Here is a 19,496-nt window from a genome sequence, read left to right as displayed (position 1 = left end):
CGAGGATGATTAAACATGATGCTGGACCTGTATATACACCTACTTACTACTTAACAAGATAATGTGCAACAATTTATTTTAACGATAATCCATCCTCGTAATTTGTTTTTCTTTACACTAGTTCTAACGCGTATATGAGATTATTATTAATCAACGATCTCTTAGATGGATGAATGAGAATATACTTCTTTGTTAGTTACTTTTATTAACGCGCATAGAAGAAAACATATTCCGTGCGCGTGTTACAATCTAGTCACGTGTGTTCCACGACAACCCCATGAATGAAAGAAAGTTCTTAACTTAAACTCTTAATTTGCTTTGATGCTCGTAAGTTAAATTCTTAAGATGTGTATGTATTATTTACATTCGCCTGCGCGCGCCTTCGTGTACAAATATATAAATTAATTATTCTCATGATTATATATACATGTTGTATTATTTATATCTAAATATTACGTTTTAAAACGTACTATATGTAAAATAAATTATTAATCAAGACAAATATTATCACTGTGAAATATTAAAACATCATACTACTTTCATTCCAAGTTAGGCACAGTTACGTAGCATTCTGGTATCGGTGACAAAGTTTGTTTCGATTCTAGTTGTTGAAGCTGAAACAAAATATCAACAACATTTTATTATTATAAGCAAATTTTAATTTATTTTAATTATTATTTTTGGAAACTTAATTTACGCGTTGACGAAGAGTTTTTTCGTTTAAGGCTGCCCTCGTTAACAATTGTTTTACTTTTTCCAAGAGCTCTGATTTATGAGTCAATTGTTGTTTTAAGATATTAATCTCGCTATTGTCATTCTCTTTATGCGCTTTCTCCAACATTGTTATTCTTTGCTCGGCAAGTTGTAAATCTGTTTCTAAGTCTATCACTCTCTTTTGAGATTCCTCGTACAATTTTTCGTAAGGATATTCATTCTCGTTACAAACTTTCTTTCCCTATTAACAATTTTTCCCGATAAATTCCTAAATATATGCAAATAATATTTATTTCTATGTTTTTTCTTGTACGTACTTGAAGAGGTACAAAATAAGTTTTTTTTGAATTAAATCTCAATTTTTTGTTCTCAACTTGTAACTTTTCAATGATTCTTTTTAACGTGAAGATTGTTTTCTCTAGTTCTAACACAGGTTTTTTAGTATTCAATTCCTGATGGTCCTTGTTCGATAATCTAGGGCTGGAATCCGATGATTTTTCTACTTTCAACAAGTCAATGTATCTGTGGTACAAAAGTAAATAATTAATATTACTACAATCATAAAACTAACAACAGTCAAATATTTCACCTCTCGAGATGTTCGACTTTTTCTCGCAAATGTGGCGTATCCGTTCTAGCCTTTTCTATTTCTAATCGTAATTCGAAATTCTCACTTTCCAATTTAAGATTAGCTCGTTCTAGAGCATCCCTAGTCATTTCTAGTTTTTGCAATTTTTCTACTACGTACTCGTTACCCTAGTGAAAACTTCATTTTATTCTAAATACTTATTACACAATCATGAAAAATTTACTAAGAATGAAGAGTTACCTTTGTAACAACTTCTAACGAAGCTATACAATTCTTCTGTTCATCTATTTTCGTTAATAATTCATGATTATTTTCCTTTTCCAATCGTTCAGTCAATTCACTGATACGTTCTCTCAATGTTTGACATTCCTTTTGTAAATCGATGATAAGACTTTGATGCGCAGCTGAGATCGGTCTACTCGGTAAATCATTCAGCACCTGTTGTGGAACCACCTCCTCTTTGATTTTACTCTTCAAAAACCATTTCTCACGTTCCATGCAAGAAACCAGCGCTCGTAATTTTTCGTAGTTCGAATTTAATTTGATATACTCGTTTGTTTTCTCTTTCAACTTTTCTTGCAATTTTTCTGCAGTTTGTTGCCACTTCTTTTGCTTTTCCCATAATGAAAGTTCCTTTGCTGTCTACGAAAAAAGAATAAAAAATGAAAAAAAAAAAAAATTTTTTAATTTATTTTAATTATACCTTTGCTTTTCTAGTTTCTTGGGCCAAGTATTCTTTCTCTAATTGAGTTCGCATTTTTTCTAATTCTTCCTCCAAAGATTTAACCTTCCTTTCCAATTGCATCTCCCGCTGAGACGTTTTTTTCTCTTGCGTTTTTACCGCCATATATCTGTTAAAACAAAAACAAAAAAAACAGGATATCATAATTAAATCAATTCATTTGTTATACCTTATTAAATTGATCGTTAATTACGTATTGAAAATTATCACGATACCCCCGACTGACTCGTTGTTTTAGTTCAGCAATTTCATGCTTATACATCTTTTCTTTTTCCATTAAAGATTGTAATTGTTTACGCAAAAGATCCATTTGATTCTGCGATTGAGGTTGATCACGTTGAATACTAGGAATACTTTCGTGAATTCTAAGTTCGTCACGATGATCGATCACACGTGCTGGCAGTGATCGATTCGTGGCTTCCAACAATTCGATTTCATTCTACATATAATATACTAAATTATATATATATTTATTCTTAAGTGAAATGAAAAGAAAAAATGGTTAAAAAAAACTTAACGATACCTGCAATTGTTGACAATTTAAACTGAGCTCGTGTATTTTGTCATCTTTTTCTTGCAATTCTTTCATAAGAGATATATTTCCTTTTGTATGAACAACACGATTTTCTGACAATCGTTGTCTCAGGATATCAGCTTCTGATTGCCATTTGATAATCTCATTACGATAACTTTCAAGTTCTGTATTATGCTGCTCCTCGAGTCTACTCTTGAAAATATGAATAATTCGTATTACAAATAAGATATTAGACTATATATTAGTAACATCACTCTAGATCATATATATATATATATATAATTATATCATTGTTTTCCTACCTTTCTCTAATACGATCAATATGTTTAAGTCTCTCTTCTGCCAATCTATGCCAACGACCGCTCAATTCTTTTGTAATATGCAAATCAGCTTCCAAAGTATTTATTCTTTCTCTCAATCTTGCGATTTCTTCCTCTCGTGCTGCATTGTAAGCAGTAACAGGTTTTTCAACCTCTTTTTCTTCGTCAAGTTCTATTATAATATTTTGTTCCTTTTCCTCAATATTAACATGACTTTGCATCGTTTGAATTTTATCCTGCAAATCTTTGATTTCCTTTTGAAAACAACTCGAAGATTCAATATATTCTTCTCTTTCTTCCTTCATAAGATTCTGGTATCTCACTATTGTCTCCTCTTTTTGTGCCACAATTTTTTGTAAACTGTTCACTGTAGATTTCAATGCCAACTTGTCGCTACAATCCATACTCGACATATGAACTTCAAGTTTAGGTTCTTCCATATTAATTTCCTTTTGTAAAAGTTGAAACTCTTTTTCTTGAATCTTTTTATTAAGAGCATCTATTTTTGCTTGATAATCTGACAATTGTGATTCATATTTAACTATAATTTCTGAACGATCTGCTACGAGTTTCAATGCATTGGTTAAACGTTCGTTCAGTTGGGCTATCGAATTACCATTTTCCTCTGTATTGTTACCTACTTCGCGAACAAATTTGTTTTTCGGAATATTATTAACGATATCTGTTTGTTTATTCAAACAACAATCGTAAGGTTCAGTTTGAATCTCTATCGAATTGAGTTCTACCGAAACTTGAACGAAAACTGACCGCGTTTTTATCAAATCAGATTGAATTTCTTTTATTTGTACATCAGTAGATATTTGTTGCTCTCTTGGATAAGTCCAAGTCTTTTGCATATTAATCATTTCATTTTCCATATTTGTAATTATTGATTCATATTTTACAATTTTATCATAAGCCATTTGCAATTCATTATCCAAATGAGATATTCTTCGTTTTTGTTTCAAATCCTAATAAAATAAAATAAAATAAAATAATCAAATGTAATTGATTCTTTCTCTCTATACTAAATTTTTATTATAAATAATAATCGTAAGAAAAGAAATAAGAACATACATTTAATACGTATTGAGAATTTTCTGCGAATTGTTGCAAAATATCTTGCATACTCTCACCGCCAATTTGTTCCTCCAATATATCTTTCAAACGTTCGACTATCTCTAACCGATTTGTTAACGTTTCTTGTTGAGAAACCACTCGATTACTATACTCCTTTGCCTTCTTCATTTCAATATCTAATTCTATTTGATCTTTTTTTAATTTCTTAGCTGTAGAAGCGACTCTATCGAGAGCACTTAAAGAAGAAGATCCTGCATATTGACTTTGCAAAAAATCTATTATGTCGATATAAATTCTGTAACAATATAATATTTTGTACATTTCTAAAAGAATATCTATAATTTGTCTACACTTTAATTACCTGCAACGATCGTCGCATTGTTTTCTACAATACTGCATGTTGGTTCTCATTTTATCAGAGTGTATCATCAATTTCTCATGTTCATCTTGCAAATAAGATATTTCACTTTCAAGTTGTGACTTTCGCGCATTTAATTCCATTTCAGTATTTTTCTTACTAGCTAATTCAAAATTAAGTCTCGATATCGTAGCCTTGTCTTCGCTAACCGCTTGCAAATCCAAAATCTGATGTCTCAAATTATCTAACTCTAATGTTTTTAACGAATTTACCATGTACTGCAATTTACTCTCTTCTTCAGCAACTTCAAGCTTTCTTTTTAATGTATCATTGTCGATTCTCAAAGTTTTTATATCATTCAACAATTCTGATTCATCTAGATGATATTGTTGTTGATAATTTTGTAAAGAAATAATTTTAGATAATTTTTTATGAACATCAATTAATTTCTCTTGTAATTCACAATTCATGGTCGTGATCTCTTTAACTTTGTCTTCACATTTTGTTAACTGACTTTGAGATATTTCATGAAGTTTGGTCATGTGATCGGCACGCTGTCTTTCCATTAATTCTTTTGTTTTGTAATCTTTTAATTTTTCAACTATATCATTTGTATCTTCTTTAGAAATCTCTTCCTTAAACAAATCTAATAATTGAGATTTTTCTTTTTTCGCTAAATCTAATTCGTCTTTTAATAATTCAATTTCATTTGTATCTTCGAAAATCGTATTTTTTTCAAGAATAAAACGATATCTTATATTTAATTCGTCGTATTTTTCTTTAAGATCACTATATTCTGTAATACTTACGGAATTAGATAAATTACTTTGCAGTCTTATTGTCTCACACTCTAATATTTTATTATGCTTATTGGCATCAGCCAATGCTCTTTTAAAAGAACTTTCTTTTTCGACAGTATTTTTCTGATAATTATATGTTTTTATAGATTCATTGTTAAGAAGTTCTTGCAAAAGTACTATTTTTCTTTTAACCAGTAATAATTCACTAGCAACTTCTATATACTCTTTAGTTTTAATTGCAAAAGCTTTTTTTATTTCATCTTCATCACTTTCAAAGACTTCCCGATCTTTCTCATAAATTTCTAATTGAAGATTTAAACTATCTATCGTATCCTGCAAATCTTTCTTTTCTTTTATCAATGATTCATTTTCTTTATCTCTTTTCTCTATTTCCCTTTGATGAATACTTTCCATATTTTTGATTTCTGAAGTGTACATTATTTCCTCATTGTCAGAATCTTCGATTTTCAATTTTTCTAAGACTACACCTTTATTCAATGCCAAATCTTGCAATATAGCATCCTTTCTATTAAGTTCTTTCCTATTAAATATTTTTTTTTTTTTTTTTTTTTTTTTTTTTTTTACATATATACATGATTCAGAATCAATATTAAGAAAAAAATCAAAAATTACCTCATTTGTTTAAGTTGAGATCTTAATTCCGCATTACTACCTTGTATAACATTTAAATTTTCTTGCAATCTCATAGCAGGATGATACCAACCAGCTAAGTGTCTGACATCTAATGCTTCCAATAATCTTTCCAAAGTATATGAATGCACTTCTACTATACTTTTTCCTATAATATAATTTCAATCATTTTAACTTTTAAATTATGAAATATTCTATACTTTTACTTAAATAATTTTCTATTTATAACATAATAATAAATACAATTATTGGAAAGAAAAATTAAAGATAGAAAGAAAGATTAATCTAATTAAAAAGAAACTACTTTCAACTAAGCGAAAAAATAAATGAATAGTATATAATTAAAATTATAATAAGATTTATAACATTATGAAAATTCACCATCTTGATTGCGTATACTGTCCAGAATTTCATGCATGCCTCTTCTAAGAGCTTCATTCTCTTCTACAACTAATTGCATTTCTTTTCTAAAATCTTTATCAGTTTTATGATATATCTTAACGAATTCAAAATCAACCATCTGATTTCCACCTGGTTCCAATAATTTAGTCGAATGCAAAAAGTCAGTACTGTTGTCTATTGTATCACTTGAAAAATCTAATTTCTTGGTAGGCAAACGCGATCTATTTGATTTTAGCAATCTTATCTATAAAAATTCAGGAATAAAATTATATATCAATTTACTTCGTTAAATAATTGAATGTGTAGGCGGCAATTATTTGCAGGCAATCTGATTGCCAGTGCATCAATATTATTAAATGCATTAAGATATATCAAATATTTTTTTAAAACTTACACTTGATTTCATTTCGAGATTTTCATCTATTAACATTTTATTTTGTTGAATAAGCTCTTGCATCCTTTTATCTTCTTCTCTACGTTTTTTCAAAATATTATCTATGGAAATTGATTCGTCCTCTGGAATTCCTAATTTTTGTCTACAAAATAATAATAATAATAATAAAACTTTATGGTAGGTAATATCATTCTAGAAAAATGTTTATACGTTAAACATATAAAAATACCTTAAAGCTAAAATTTCCATTTCTTGATAAGAGTTTAACATTTCTAACTTATTAATAACATTAACAAGATCTTTAATATGTTCTCTTTTATGATTTAATTCACTTTTTAATTTATTTGTTTCATCTAATGCTTCTTTTAATCCCTGATTTCCATTCTCGTACTTTCTCAAAATTGATAATATTTCACATAACTAAAAAACAAAAACAAAAACCATAATTAAAAAGCTCAATGCTAATTTAATCAAATTTAATTTTCATAAAAGCAGATTAGATAAAAACAACTAACTTCGCCACTTTTTAATTTTAAATCCTCCTGCGCTTGATCTAATTCATTCTGTAAATTGGATATTTGATTATTTGCTTCTTGCATTTTTTTTATTAACTCCTTTTGTTCTTTTCTCTTCTCTTCTTTTTCTAATCTGGACAAATATCGCAATATAATAACAATTTTAGAAATTAATTACATTTTCACACATACGATGATTTAAAAATGATGTAAATGTAAATTTACATACTTTTTGCTATTTGCTTGTAACTTTTCAATAATAGCAGCCCCTTCATTTATTTCTACAATTGCTTCAGAAAGTTTACTTTGTAACTCTGTTATAATTTTATCACGGTTACTAATCTCTTCATTTAAATATACTATCTGCGATTTATTATTGTCTTCTTTAACCGATGTAACAGATTGCAATAAAGATTGTGATAAATTAACTTTTAAACGCTGTATCTCTGCATCCTTTTCATCTAATAATTCCTAATTATATGAAAATATATGTAATAATAAATGTTTCGATATATTACCTTATTTTTTACCTAATTTGAATAAAATTACTGTATATGTATATCTAAAATTAATTTACCTTCCATTCTGTTATTCTAGAATCTATTGCTATTCCAAATTCATCTATTACTTTATCCCTATCCATTTGTTGACTAGTTAATTCTTCTATTTGATTGAATAAAGCAATATTTTCACGGTCCAATTCTAATATCTTTTCTGAAAACATGATATATTCTTTTATAATAGAAATTTACAAAAAACTATTCCAATTTGTCAATGAATGAATTATCAATTTTGCAATTTTGAAACCTTTATATTGGAGCACTTTTGATTGTGCACAACTTAATTCATCAGTCATTTCGTTCATTCTCTCAGTTGCATCCTCCATCTCATCTTTCAACATTTCTAATCGTTCTTTCAAAATAATATTTTCTCTATCTAATCCCTAAAATAATGAAATATATACAATGAAATTATATACTAATTTAGTATATTTAATTTATCATATATTATGTGTCGTCTACCTCTAATTCATTCATCAGTTTTTCTATTTTTTCATTTTTATCTTGTATAACAGTCTCATGATTGGCAGTTTCAATAGTATCAGGTGACTAAAAGAAACACACTTGTTTAATTAATTTATCATCTTACAAATTATAATGATTATAGAAGAATATACTATGATTGTTACCTTAATAAAGCTTTTATCTTTGTAATGTAAATCAGATACGTTTTGGCCTGTAATATTAAATCAAAATAAATTAACTTGGTAAATAAAAAGTATAATAATTAGAGATAAAAATATCACCAAATTTATTACCTTTAATTTTCTGTTTAGAAAAATCTGCTTTTAAGGAAGATAAAGTATCTTTTAACTCTCCGCATTCTATAAGTAAAGATTCTACCTAATAAATACAAATAAATTATGTGTTAATAATGATTATAATATAAAATCTTACAGAGATAATTATACCAAAAGGAATATAACATACTTGATTATCTTTATATTGCAACATTTCTTGTGATATTCTCATAAGTGTTTGAAGATTTTTCATGTCAGAAATTTCATCAACATTGCAACGCATTATCGTAGGACATAGATCCTCGATTTCTTCGTCTGTTAAAGATGACACATTTAAAGAAAATATTCGTTCCCAATCTGTTCTAACCATCTTTCTTTGTTATATTGTATTAGTTGAAAAAATAATTTTTCTTTAATTTTACATATACGAAGTTAAAAGACTTCTGAACACAATACTTTGCAATGCTTAGTAACCATGACAACCAAATAGAAACAAATCTCCCCGCCTTTTTGAATGCAACACTATTTAAACAAAACTCAGTCGATAAAATTGAAAAATTAATAATGACGAAGAATATAGAAGTACATAGAAACTCAAAAGGCCACTTTTTTACCTAACTAGATTAATCAACTTACATAGGTTAGTTATTAACGTGAAGTGAATCCAATGAGCGATAATAGCTAGAATACCTATTAACGGTACAATTCTTTCTACCTACTATCTGTACTTACTATCGCCCACTGGTGGTCGCGGTAGTAACTAGGATAAATCCAGTTAAACAAAAAATAGTTTTATGAGCTTTCATGTACTTATGTGTTTTTTTGATAATGTCAAATCATTGTGCGTTTGGTTAATTGTTTGAATGATATAAATTGTAATTGTATAGTAAATATTTGTAATATATTTGCTATCAAAAATGAATATTTTTAAAAGACTTTTTTTATTCAATAAATCTATAAATAATATACCAAAATTTCTAACCTCTGAATCTAAAAATGCAGAAAATGGTAAGATTTCATCATAATATCAACAAATAATATATCTAACATATAGATATGTAAATAAATGTTTAATTTTTTTTCTTTTTTATTTAGAAAAAAATATTATCGTTAATAAAACCGGTAATGTTACTTTGATTGCTATAAATAGGCCAGAAAAGAAAAATGCGTTGAATACTGCAACAACCCAATTACTGTGCGATGCATTGGACGAATTTGAAAAGGATGATAATGCTGCTGTAGGTGTATTGTATGGTATGGGAGGAAATTTCTGTGCAGGCTTTGATCTACATGAAATTGCAAATAGTGAAGGGAATGAAAATAAATTACCGCAATTTGGAGCACTGGCAAGTTAATATATTTCTTTTTAATAAATATTTTATCTATACTATTAGAATATTTTTTAATTTTTCTTAATTCTTTAAAACTCAAAGGCTAGTAGAAATGAGTTGACCAGTAAACCATTGGTAGCCTCGTTAAATGGATATGTGGCAGGTGTTGGACTAGAACTGGCATTAATGTGTGATATACGAGTCATTGAAGAAACCGCAGTTATAGGATTTTTGAATAGACGTTTTGGAATACCTATTCTATGCGGAGGTACAGTTCGTTTACCAGCTATGATTGGATATGCTAGAGCTATGGATATGATTTTAACAGGAAAATCTATTACCGGAGAAGAAGCTTTCAATATTGGACTTGCTACTAAACTCACCACGTGTGGTACTGGTTTAGGTCAAGCGGTCAATTATGCAAAATCTTTGGTAAAGTTTCCGCAACAGACTTTACTGGCAGATCGTACCTCTATGCACTATGCTACTTTTCTGGCTAAACAAATGGAAGAGGCATTGCAATTTGAAAAGGACAATGCCTCTCATCTTTTAATAGAAGAAGGTATAGAAGGAGCTAAGAAGTTTGTCGAAAAAGGCATAGGCAAACATGGAAAATTTTATAATCTCACTGAACAAGATGATACTATCAGAGAATTAGATAAAAATCTCTTATGAATATCAAACGCATTAGATTTATTTATTCTTTTTTTTTATGTCTCCAATCAAAATATTAAATCTTACAATTCATTTAAAAATAAGTAACATTTGTAATCATTATTTTTGTGCGCTTTTCTTCTGGCGAATTCTTTTCAATATTTCCGTACATTTCTTTCCTGTTTTTGTATTTAAAAGAGGTACTAACGTTGTAACTTCGTTATTATGACCTATGTACAATATGTTATCATGAAACAATAGATTAATATAGTAGATAATACTGCAAAATTTACTTGCGAAAGTAACTACGAAATATGTGTTATTTGGTTGAAGAAAGTGTAAACATGAAGTGGAAGGTTCAGCTATAGATAAGTTCCTTAATTGACTATTAATTTCGTCACAAAAATCGATTGTACCTAAGAATTTATACCTTTTTAGGATCTAAAAAATAATATTATCTAAGTCATCATTTAAAATATTAGTTACATCCTTTATCCAATCGAATGACTTGCCGAACGTAATCTAATATAAGTCCAATAGGACAGTCAACGTTCACTAAGATTTCCTTGTCGGTACATACTGTTTCAACGTCTTTATCATCATCAACATCATCATTACTTCTGGAAGCATATTCTAAACAATTCCACTTTCATTAATAATAAATCACCTTTATATTACCATAATAAATTACCATGATATTTCACTTTTATTATACTCATATCGAATTAAGAATAAATTAACAATTTATAATTGTGAAGTTGTCAACGATAGATTGGATCTGCAATTGTTTAAAATTACATTTAAAGAACGAGTTAATCTCTAAAGGAATCCCTAATCTTATAATAATATAATTATAATTTTAGGGATAATTTAAGGAAGTTTTTTTTTTACCTCTTAAAAAACTAAATTGATATATAAAAAGAAGGTGTACGTTAGAAAATTAATTGGGACAACAAAATACACAAGTCAAAGAAAGTTTTGCATCGCCTCGGTTCCAAAATCTCTCCTGAACACAAACATTGACTGATTTCATTGATGTCACTATGAACATACAACATAATACCCTCAGTGTAATACCCCATATACTATCCTCGTAGTGTAGGGTATTTCTGACAAGTTTTTAGGGTAGAAGTTGATAACTGATTCATACAAGAGGGGTGGTAAACTGAAAGTGACTACTCATTATTATCAAGAATGATAAGAAAAATCCAAGAATACTGAAACAATGAAAGATTTTTGAATGCACTGTTCTTATTATACTTACATTTGGAAGAAACCATATGCAGTTCTATTCTATCAGAAGATTAGCAGAAGGAATGCATCCTTGCTTATTCCAAATTAAGAAAATAAATGGCAAATACATTATATTGCAAAACTTTATTCTTGTACAAAATCTTTTACCAGGTTTTCTAAACGATATAGGAAGATATTATTGTTTATCGACTGTCAAGAAAAATTTATGTATTTATATCAATTAATATCTTATTTGCAAGGAATTCCATGTGAAATATTATGGAAAAAGAATATGCAGCTGCTCTTATTAAAAATTATCTAGACAATAATATGTTGGAGGCAAATATAATCATTTAGTTTGAAGAAGAGGTAAATATTATATTACTATTAAAATAAACTTACTTTTATCATGTAACAATTGATTTGTGGGTTGCATTTATTTTTTATCAATTAATAAAAACATATAGTGTGTGCGTTAACTATATTTTATTACCGACTGGTAAAATGTGTATCGCCACCTATCGGTACTAGATATTACTTCATTGTACCGACTAGTAAATTTAGGCTGCCATCTAGCGGAAGTAAATGTTACTATGTATACCGATTAGTAGAATATGTTTCGCCATCTAGACAAAAGATAAAACATCACTAGGATAAAATCAAGATGGCTACCTGTCAATATACTTTGAATACCATAAACACAGGCTATGTGCAGTGTAAAGTATTTAATTAAAAAAATCCTTAGTGATGCAATAATCAAGTGAATAATATATTTTATTTATAATAATTCGTTTCAAATTCTTTCTTTAGTGATCGCCAATTCTGGATGAAAATAGTTAAATTGGATGTATTGCTGTGGGACGGTGTTATGTCATAACCTAAGAATAATAATTTTCTTAATTAAATCCGTATACAGATGAATTCTAGACGTTCTTTTTATTAAATTATTATAACAAATACTAGTAAGTAACTTATATATTTTGTTTATACGAAATTCTACTAATTATTAAAATATATGGATTATTTTGTCTTTTAACTTTATGCATTATCTAAACATTTTCTCTCTTCAAACTTATTTTTGTATATATATATAAACTACTTTTAAAAATATTTTTAGATCAGATCAGCATGCAGATCTATATTTTAAATTCCAATCCAAGAACGTTATACTCAAAAGAAGAGGAGTCCATTACACCATTGGATCAATGGATATATATTTCATTTTCTTACGGCTAACGATTAGAAGATTTGCATTGATTATGTAATCCGAAAAAGAGTTTTATTCTATAATATTATGTAAATAGAATGCAGCTGCAGTAGCAAAGAATAATCAAGACAAGAATGTGTCAAAAGGTAAGCATTGCAATCTTGTATTTGTAAAAAACAAACCTATATCAAACTGATTGATAAACTGATTCATTTAACAGGATAGGTAAATAATTTGACTAGAAATGCCTAATCATTATTATCAAGATTGATAAGAAGAATCTAACAATACTGCAACTAACATTATTATATTAAACACTTATATGTCTATTTTGCACCCCACAATAATACACATGCACATACACAAAAAAGGATTTCTTGTATAAACTGTTGTGCTGCGACTTATCATCGTCGACTGTATCGACATATAATTTTATATAAATGAACGGGGTGATTAATTGGATCAAAGAAAATGTAAAATCAGAAAGGAATTTGCCTCGACTGTGTCTTTTATGTTAGATCATCATCATCAGCAGCAGCATCATCATTAATATATACTCTATATATACACATACATATTTCAATTCTCTTGCGTGACCATAAGAGTATAATTTCATGGGAAATTAATTATTATATTACAAAATATTTCGATGCATGTACAATTATATGTAGTAGTAGTAATTCATGTTACAGTAATCGACTTTTATTAACTGAAAAACAAAAAAAGTGACATATTTATGAATTATTTTTAAAAGATTACATAAACACACTTGCAAAATAAATATTGTTTCAGATAATAAAAGTATTATTATTATTATTATAATTAACTTTGTGGTTACGGATTAATGATAAAAAAACATTTCTTATTATTTGAATTTTCGCGGGCAACACATTGCTGAGGAAAAAATCAAGATGGCTGCCGTGTCGTGTACTACCACGTGCACTATTAAATATTTAATTAAAGAAATGCAATAGTGATGCAATCATAATCAAAAGAATAATATTTTGTATTTAGAATAATTCTTTTCATATTCTCTTCTCTTTTTAGTGATTAGTGATTGCCAATTCTGGATGAAAATAGTTACAAATGGGAAGTATTGGTGTGTGTGGTACAATAGTATTACGTCATAACCAAAGGAAAATAATTTTCTTTATTAAATCCGAGTATATATAGATGAATTCAGGATGTTCTCATTATATCAATTTATTTTAACAAATATTAGTTACTACTAAGGTACATCTATATGTATTTTGTTATACGAAATTTTACTAATTATTAAAATATATGTGTGGATTATTTTGTCTTTTAACTTTATGCATTATCTAAACATTTCTGTCCCTTTTCTTAGCAAAACAACTTTACATGCAATCTCATACATCAATTTTCCACGCAAACCAATGACACCATCCAAAAGGAGAGACTCCACACGATCATGAGGGTTTTTTAAACCATCACTTCAACTTTCCACGCAATCCTATGACTCCATCCATAATCAAATATCCCATACAGTCATGAGGGTTTTTTTTAACCATCACTTTAATTCTGCACGCAATTCCAGTTTAATGCACTCTGTGTTCCTATTATACTTGCACTGCGAGCAAATCATATTTATATTGTAATATTTAATCAAAAGAATACGAGAAGAAATGTATATCTTAGTTATCATCACAAGATATATGGATAACACACGTGGCTAATACATTATTATATTACCGACATTCAATTCAAGTCAAAATTTTTTATCAAGTTTTACGTACACACGGTAATAGAAGATAATACTTTTTTTTTAATGGCTGATAAGAAAAATTGATGTATTTGTTAATAAATATCTTCTTTTGCAGGGAATTTCATTTCATTACTATTATTATGGAAAAAGAATATGCAGATGCTATAATTAAAAACTAATCTAGACAAAAATATGTAAAGAGGTAAATATTATAATACCATAAAAATACATTTATTTTGTTATCATATAGTATAAATGATTGGGATTTTATTAACTTTTTAATCAATTAATAAAAATGTTTATTAGGAAATTAGTCTTTTATCACCGACTGGTAAAGAGAATATGTATCGCCATCTAGCAGCGGTACTAGCTATTACTTCATTGTACCGACTGGTAAAATTATGCTGTTATCATCAAATGATGGAAATATTTAATTCATTTACCGACAAGTACAATATGTTTCTTCATCTAGACGAAAGAAAATACATCGCGCTTGGATACAATCAAGATGGCCGCCTGCCGTGTCGTGTACTGCCACGTGCAATAAAGTTAAGTATTTAATTACAAAAAATTCAATAGTGATGCTTTAATTAAGTGAATAATATTGTTTTTATTTACAATAATAATTCAGTGTTCATATTCTATTCTTTTTTTTTAGTGATTAGTGCTCGGCAATTCAGCTTAAGAAGAAAACCATTGGACTTGATGTGTGATATCTTGTGAAGAAAAAAAAACCATTGGACTTGATGTGTGATATCTTGTGAAGAAAAAAAACCATTGGACTTGATGTGTGATATCTTGTGAAGAAAAAAAAACCATTGGACTTGATGTTAGATATCAATGCTTAAGAAGAAAACCATTGGATTTGTGTTTTTGATCTAAAAAAGAAAACCATTGTACTTATTATTATTATTAGTATTATTATGTTAACTTAAGAAGAATATCATTGTACTTACTATTATTATGTAAATGTAAAAAGAATATTATTGCACTGTACAGGTGGACAGGTCGACAGGAAAAGTATACCATTGCACTTTAAAGGTTACTTGTCGACTTACAAAGTATACCATTGCACACTTGAGGTTACTTTGGATTACCACGTTTTGTGTCAAATTTTATTTCTTTTTTATCACCTATCCTATCATCCAAGCCATTTAATTTTCCTTTATTAAAATCAACCATTACATGTAAGTATTAATTATTGTAAATGTTACAAGTTAAGAAACTTATATGTTTTTTTTGGTCGTATAAGGTATTTTTTTTTATTTATAATGCATGAACATTTTAATAGAAATATTTTAGTAGACAATTGAATTTATTATTAACATATATACATTTTAGCATATTAATGAAATATTTTTGAAATAGAAAGTTTAGAATAGCATTGAATTTGAAGTTATGTTAACTGAAATAGAAAATCATTGCAGTTGTGGTTATGTCACTGTTTATACTTGCACTAGAAGCAAACCATATATAGAGTAGTAATATTTTATGAAAAGAATATTAGATAGAAAAAATGTTTCCTAGTTATCACAAATTAAGAAAAGAAATGGTTAATAACATTCTAATGTTTGCAGTTCTTACTATATGTACTAAATTTATTAATGTAGACTTATTTTATTGGGAATAGACTAAGAGCATAAAAATGTATATATTTGTATGAATTCATTTGTGTTTTTTTTTGTAGAAATACCATCATGTATTTTATAATGAAAATAGGATGTTGTTTAAAGAAGTAAGTATTATAATATTGGTTAAAATACATTTATTTTTGTGATATAAAACGTGAGTTAATATAATATAATTAATTTTTTATAAGTTTACATAAATTTTTACTTTAGTTACCGACTGGTAGAGAGAATATGTATCGCCATCTAGACGACGAAAGAAAACATCTCTAGGACAAATTCAAGATGGCTACCTGCTGTCACATTGTGCTTTTGTGTAAAGTATTGTGTAGTAAAGTGTAAAGTATTTAATTAACAAAATTTCTTACAGTGATGCAATCATAATTAAGTGAATAATATTGTTTTTATTTATAATAATTCTTTTCTTATTCTCTTCTCTTTTTTTGCAGTGATCACCAATTCACCTTAAGAAGAAACCCATTGGACTTGATGTTTGATATCTTGTGAAGAAAAAAAAACCATTGGACTTGACGTTTGATATTTCCTTAAGAAGAAATCCATTTAACTTGATGTTAGATATCTGCTTAAGAAGAAAACCATTGGATTTGTGTTTGTGATCTACAAAAGAAAACCATTGTACTTATTATTATTAGTATTATGTTAACTTAAGAAGAATATCATTGTACTTACTATTATTATGTAAATGTAAAAAGAATATTATTGCACTGTACAGGTGGACAGGTCGACAGGAAAAGTATACCATTGCACTTTAAAGAAGGTTACTTGTCGACTTACAAAGTATACCATTGCACACTTGAGGTTACTTTGGATTACCACGTTTCGTGTCAAATTTTATTTCTTTTTTGTCACCTATCCTATCATCCAAGCCATTGAAATTTTCCTTTAATGAAATCAACCATTATATGTCATTATTAATTATTGTAAAATTTAATTATGAAACAAATTTATGTTTTTTGTCGTATAAGGAATTTTTTTTTTAATGCATGAACATTTTAATAGAGAATTGAATTTATTATAAACACAAACCTTTTAGCATATTAAATAATTATGTAATAACCACGTGAGTTGTACATATAATGAACGGAACTTGTTAATTTAATAAGCATTGCACTAAAGGTTATGTAAAAAGTTAAATAGAAAACCATTGCACTTGAGAGAGAGGTTATATGTAATTAAAATAGCACAAATCATTTCACTAAGTATGGATATGTTAGCATAAGAAAAATACCACTTTACTTGTAGATATATGTGTAATAACGTATAATGAAAATTATTAATTTTTTTTTTTAATAGGCAATGTCACGTCTGGTGGTTATGTTACTTTAAGAAGAAATAAATCATTGCACATAATAGATTTTACTATATTACAATAAATAGACGAACACTGCACATTTGTTTATAAAAGATTTTAAACAACAACCACAACAAGAATATTTGCACTTGTGTATATAATAAGATAGAATAAAAAAAAATAAAAGGCAATGTTATTTTAAAGTAAAGTAATGGATGTCATGAGAGATTGACAAGAGGGAGAAGCCATTACAACTTGATGTATGTCAGCTGTACAGTTCATTTGCATATATAATTACGAGATGGCGTCTTGAACTCGGTAGCGTTGGGATAGCCGATTTAGTATAAAGGGAGGTGCAAAGCGCATGTATTTCAACGCATCGGGGTGCGACCCCGACTCTGCAGAAGCAGAGTACTCCTGTGGCTGCGCTCAGGAGCAGGTTGCAATACACGCTTAGGCCTGAGCGTTGTATTCAGTTTGCTCCTGAGAATGACAGCCTTTGGAAAATGGGATGATGAGGAGTAGTAGTAGTAGTTGCATGTAGTAGTAGCTTGAAATAGTAGTAGTAGTAGTAGTAGAAGCATGAAATAGTAGTAGTAGTAGTAGAAGTATGAAATAGTAGAAGCATGAAATAATAGTAGTAGTAGTAGTAGTAAAGAATTAGAATAAGAAAATTGGGGGTCTTCTAGTATTAGAGGGGGCCTGGTCTCTAGTTAATGGGGTGGCAATCAATCGTGAGGCCGTGCCTGTAGCCGATTTTACAGGTCAAGGTCATCGAAGGTCAAGGACATCTAGGGCAAGGTCGCGCGCGAGTTTCATTCATTATGTGGGTCAAGGTCACGCGCGAGGGTTCGTTCATTATGTGTGTGTGCGTGTCAATATTCACGCGCGCGAGGGTTAAGTCAGTATGTGTGTATCAATTTATTTATTTATTTATTTTTTTTTTTTATTGGGTTTATTAGGAGTTTGTGTGTTTATGTTTTTTTTTGGGTGTAGTTAGAATTTGTGTATATGTTTTTTTGTGGGTTTTTAAGAGTTTGTGTATATGTTTTTTTGGGTTTTTTAAGAGTTTGTGTATTTGTTTTTTTGTGGTTTTTTAAGAGTTTGTGTATATGTTTTTTTGGGTTTTTTCAGAGTTTGTGTATATGTTTTTTTGGGTATTTTAAAAGTTTGTGTATATGTTTTTTTGGTATTTTAAAAGTTTGTGTATATGTTTTTTAGGGTATTTAAAAAGTTTGTGTTTATGTTTTTTTGGGTATTTTAAGAGTTTGTGTATATGTTTTTTAGGGTATTTTAAAAGTTTGTGTATATGTTTTTTTGGGTATTTTAAAAGTTTGTGTATATGTTTTTTTGGGTATTTTAAAAGTTTGTGTATATGTTTTTTTGTGGTTTTTTCAGAGTTTGTGTATATGTTTTTTTGGGTATTTTAAAAGTTTGTGTATATGTTTTTTTGGGTTTTTTTCAGAGTTTGTGTATATGTTTTTTTGGGTATTTTAAAAGTTTGTGTATATGTTTTTTTGGGTTTTTTTCAGAGTTTGTGTACATGTTTTTTTGGGTATTTTAAGAGTTTGTGTATATGTTTTTTTCGGTTTTTTAAGAGTTTGTGTATATGTTTTTTTGGGTTTTTTAAGAGTTTGTGTATATGTTTTTTTGGGTATTTTAAGAGTTTGTGTATATGTTTTTTAGGGTATTTTAAAAGTTTGTGTATATGTTTTTTTGGGTATTTTAAAAGTTTGTGTATATGTTTTTTTGGGTATTTTAAAAGTTTGTGTATATGTTTTTTTGTGGTTTTTTCAGAGTTTGTGTATATGTTTTTTTGGGTATTTTAAAAGTTTGTGTATATGTTTTTTTGGGTTTTTTTCAGAGTTTGTGTACATGTTTTTTTGGGTATTTTAAGAGTTTGTGTATATGTTTTTTGGGTATTTTAAAAGTTTGTGTATATGTTTTTTTGTGGTTTTTTCAGAGTTTGTGTATATGTTTTTTTGGGTATTTTAAAAGTTTGTGT

At 28.2% G+C, this 19,496-nt stretch overlaps 2 protein-coding genes and 3 long non-coding RNA genes across 10 annotated transcripts; 2 read left to right on the top strand and 3 right to left on the bottom strand.

The window, feature by feature from the left end:
• Window positions 1-8: 8 nt before the first annotated feature.
• Window positions 9-9,017, bottom strand: Cep290 (Centrosomal protein 290kDa). Its single transcript, XM_015333436.2, has 23 exons — window positions 8,591-9,017; window positions 8,419-8,503; window positions 8,290-8,336; window positions 8,123-8,209; window positions 7,908-8,043; window positions 7,678-7,814; window positions 7,330-7,571; window positions 7,101-7,233; window positions 6,815-7,005; window positions 6,586-6,727; window positions 6,171-6,435; window positions 5,772-5,937; window positions 4,342-5,679; window positions 3,978-4,275; window positions 2,883-3,871; window positions 2,569-2,767; window positions 2,261-2,484; window positions 2,007-2,154; window positions 1,544-1,945; window positions 1,304-1,470; window positions 1,032-1,236; window positions 698-955; window positions 9-614 (listed from the first exon to the last, which is right to left on the bottom strand). Exons 1-23 carry the CDS (start codon window positions 8,768-8,770, stop codon window positions 540-542), a joined length of 6,114 nt encoding a protein of 2,037 aa, XP_015188922.2. The 5' UTR covers window positions 8,771-9,017; the 3' UTR covers window positions 9-539.
• A 160-nt stretch (window positions 9,018-9,177) lies between these two features.
• On the top strand, window positions 9,178-11,072 carry LOC107073040 (uncharacterized). 2 transcript variants are annotated; one of them, XM_089172455.1, is made up of 4 exons: window positions 9,178-9,408; window positions 9,496-9,746; window positions 9,834-9,999; window positions 10,060-11,072. In XM_089172455.1, exons 1-4 carry the CDS (start codon window positions 9,318-9,320, stop codon window positions 10,404-10,406), a joined length of 855 nt encoding a protein of 284 aa, XP_089028581.1. In that variant the 5' UTR covers window positions 9,178-9,317; the 3' UTR covers window positions 10,407-11,072. The 2 variants fall into 2 exon arrangements, with proteins under 2 accessions (XP_089028581.1, XP_015188927.1); XM_015333441.2 differs by having other exon boundaries at window positions 9,834-11,072.
• LOC149032571 (uncharacterized) lies at window positions 10,424-12,166 on the bottom strand. The gene is made up of 2 exons (XR_016176558.1): window positions 12,021-12,166; window positions 10,424-11,794 (listed from the first exon to the last, which is right to left on the bottom strand). It is a non-coding gene; the product is annotated as an uncharacterized LOC149032571 (long non-coding RNA).
• A 37-nt stretch (window positions 12,167-12,203) lies between these two features.
• LOC149032570 (uncharacterized) lies at window positions 12,204-17,002 on the top strand. Of its 5 annotated transcripts, XR_016176555.1 has the most exons (9): window positions 12,204-12,334; window positions 12,429-12,580; window positions 12,736-12,971; window positions 13,046-14,587; window positions 14,667-14,753; window positions 14,858-14,944; window positions 15,024-15,099; window positions 15,210-15,738; window positions 16,393-17,002. It is a non-coding gene; the product is annotated as an uncharacterized LOC149032570 (long non-coding RNA). The 5 variants fall into 5 exon arrangements; XR_016176552.1 differs by having other exon boundaries at window positions 12,741-12,971; window positions 15,024-15,738; XR_016176551.1 differs by having other exon boundaries at window positions 15,024-15,738.
• On the bottom strand, window positions 16,302-17,681 carry LOC149032569 (uncharacterized). Its single transcript, XR_016176556.1, has 3 exons — window positions 17,227-17,681; window positions 16,870-17,080; window positions 16,302-16,797 (listed from the first exon to the last, which is right to left on the bottom strand). It is a non-coding gene; the product is annotated as an uncharacterized LOC149032569 (long non-coding RNA).
• Window positions 17,682-19,496: the final 1,815 nt, after the last annotated feature.

Source organism: Polistes dominula, unplaced genomic scaffold (genome assembly GCF_049000335.1).
Source record: "Polistes dominula isolate Pdom_NZ unplaced genomic scaffold, Pdom_raw_medaka contig_74, whole genome shotgun sequence".
NCBI classification, from domain to species: domain Eukaryota; kingdom Metazoa; phylum Arthropoda; class Insecta; order Hymenoptera; family Vespidae; genus Polistes; species Polistes dominula.
This window is presented reverse-complemented; position numbering and strand designations above follow the sequence as displayed.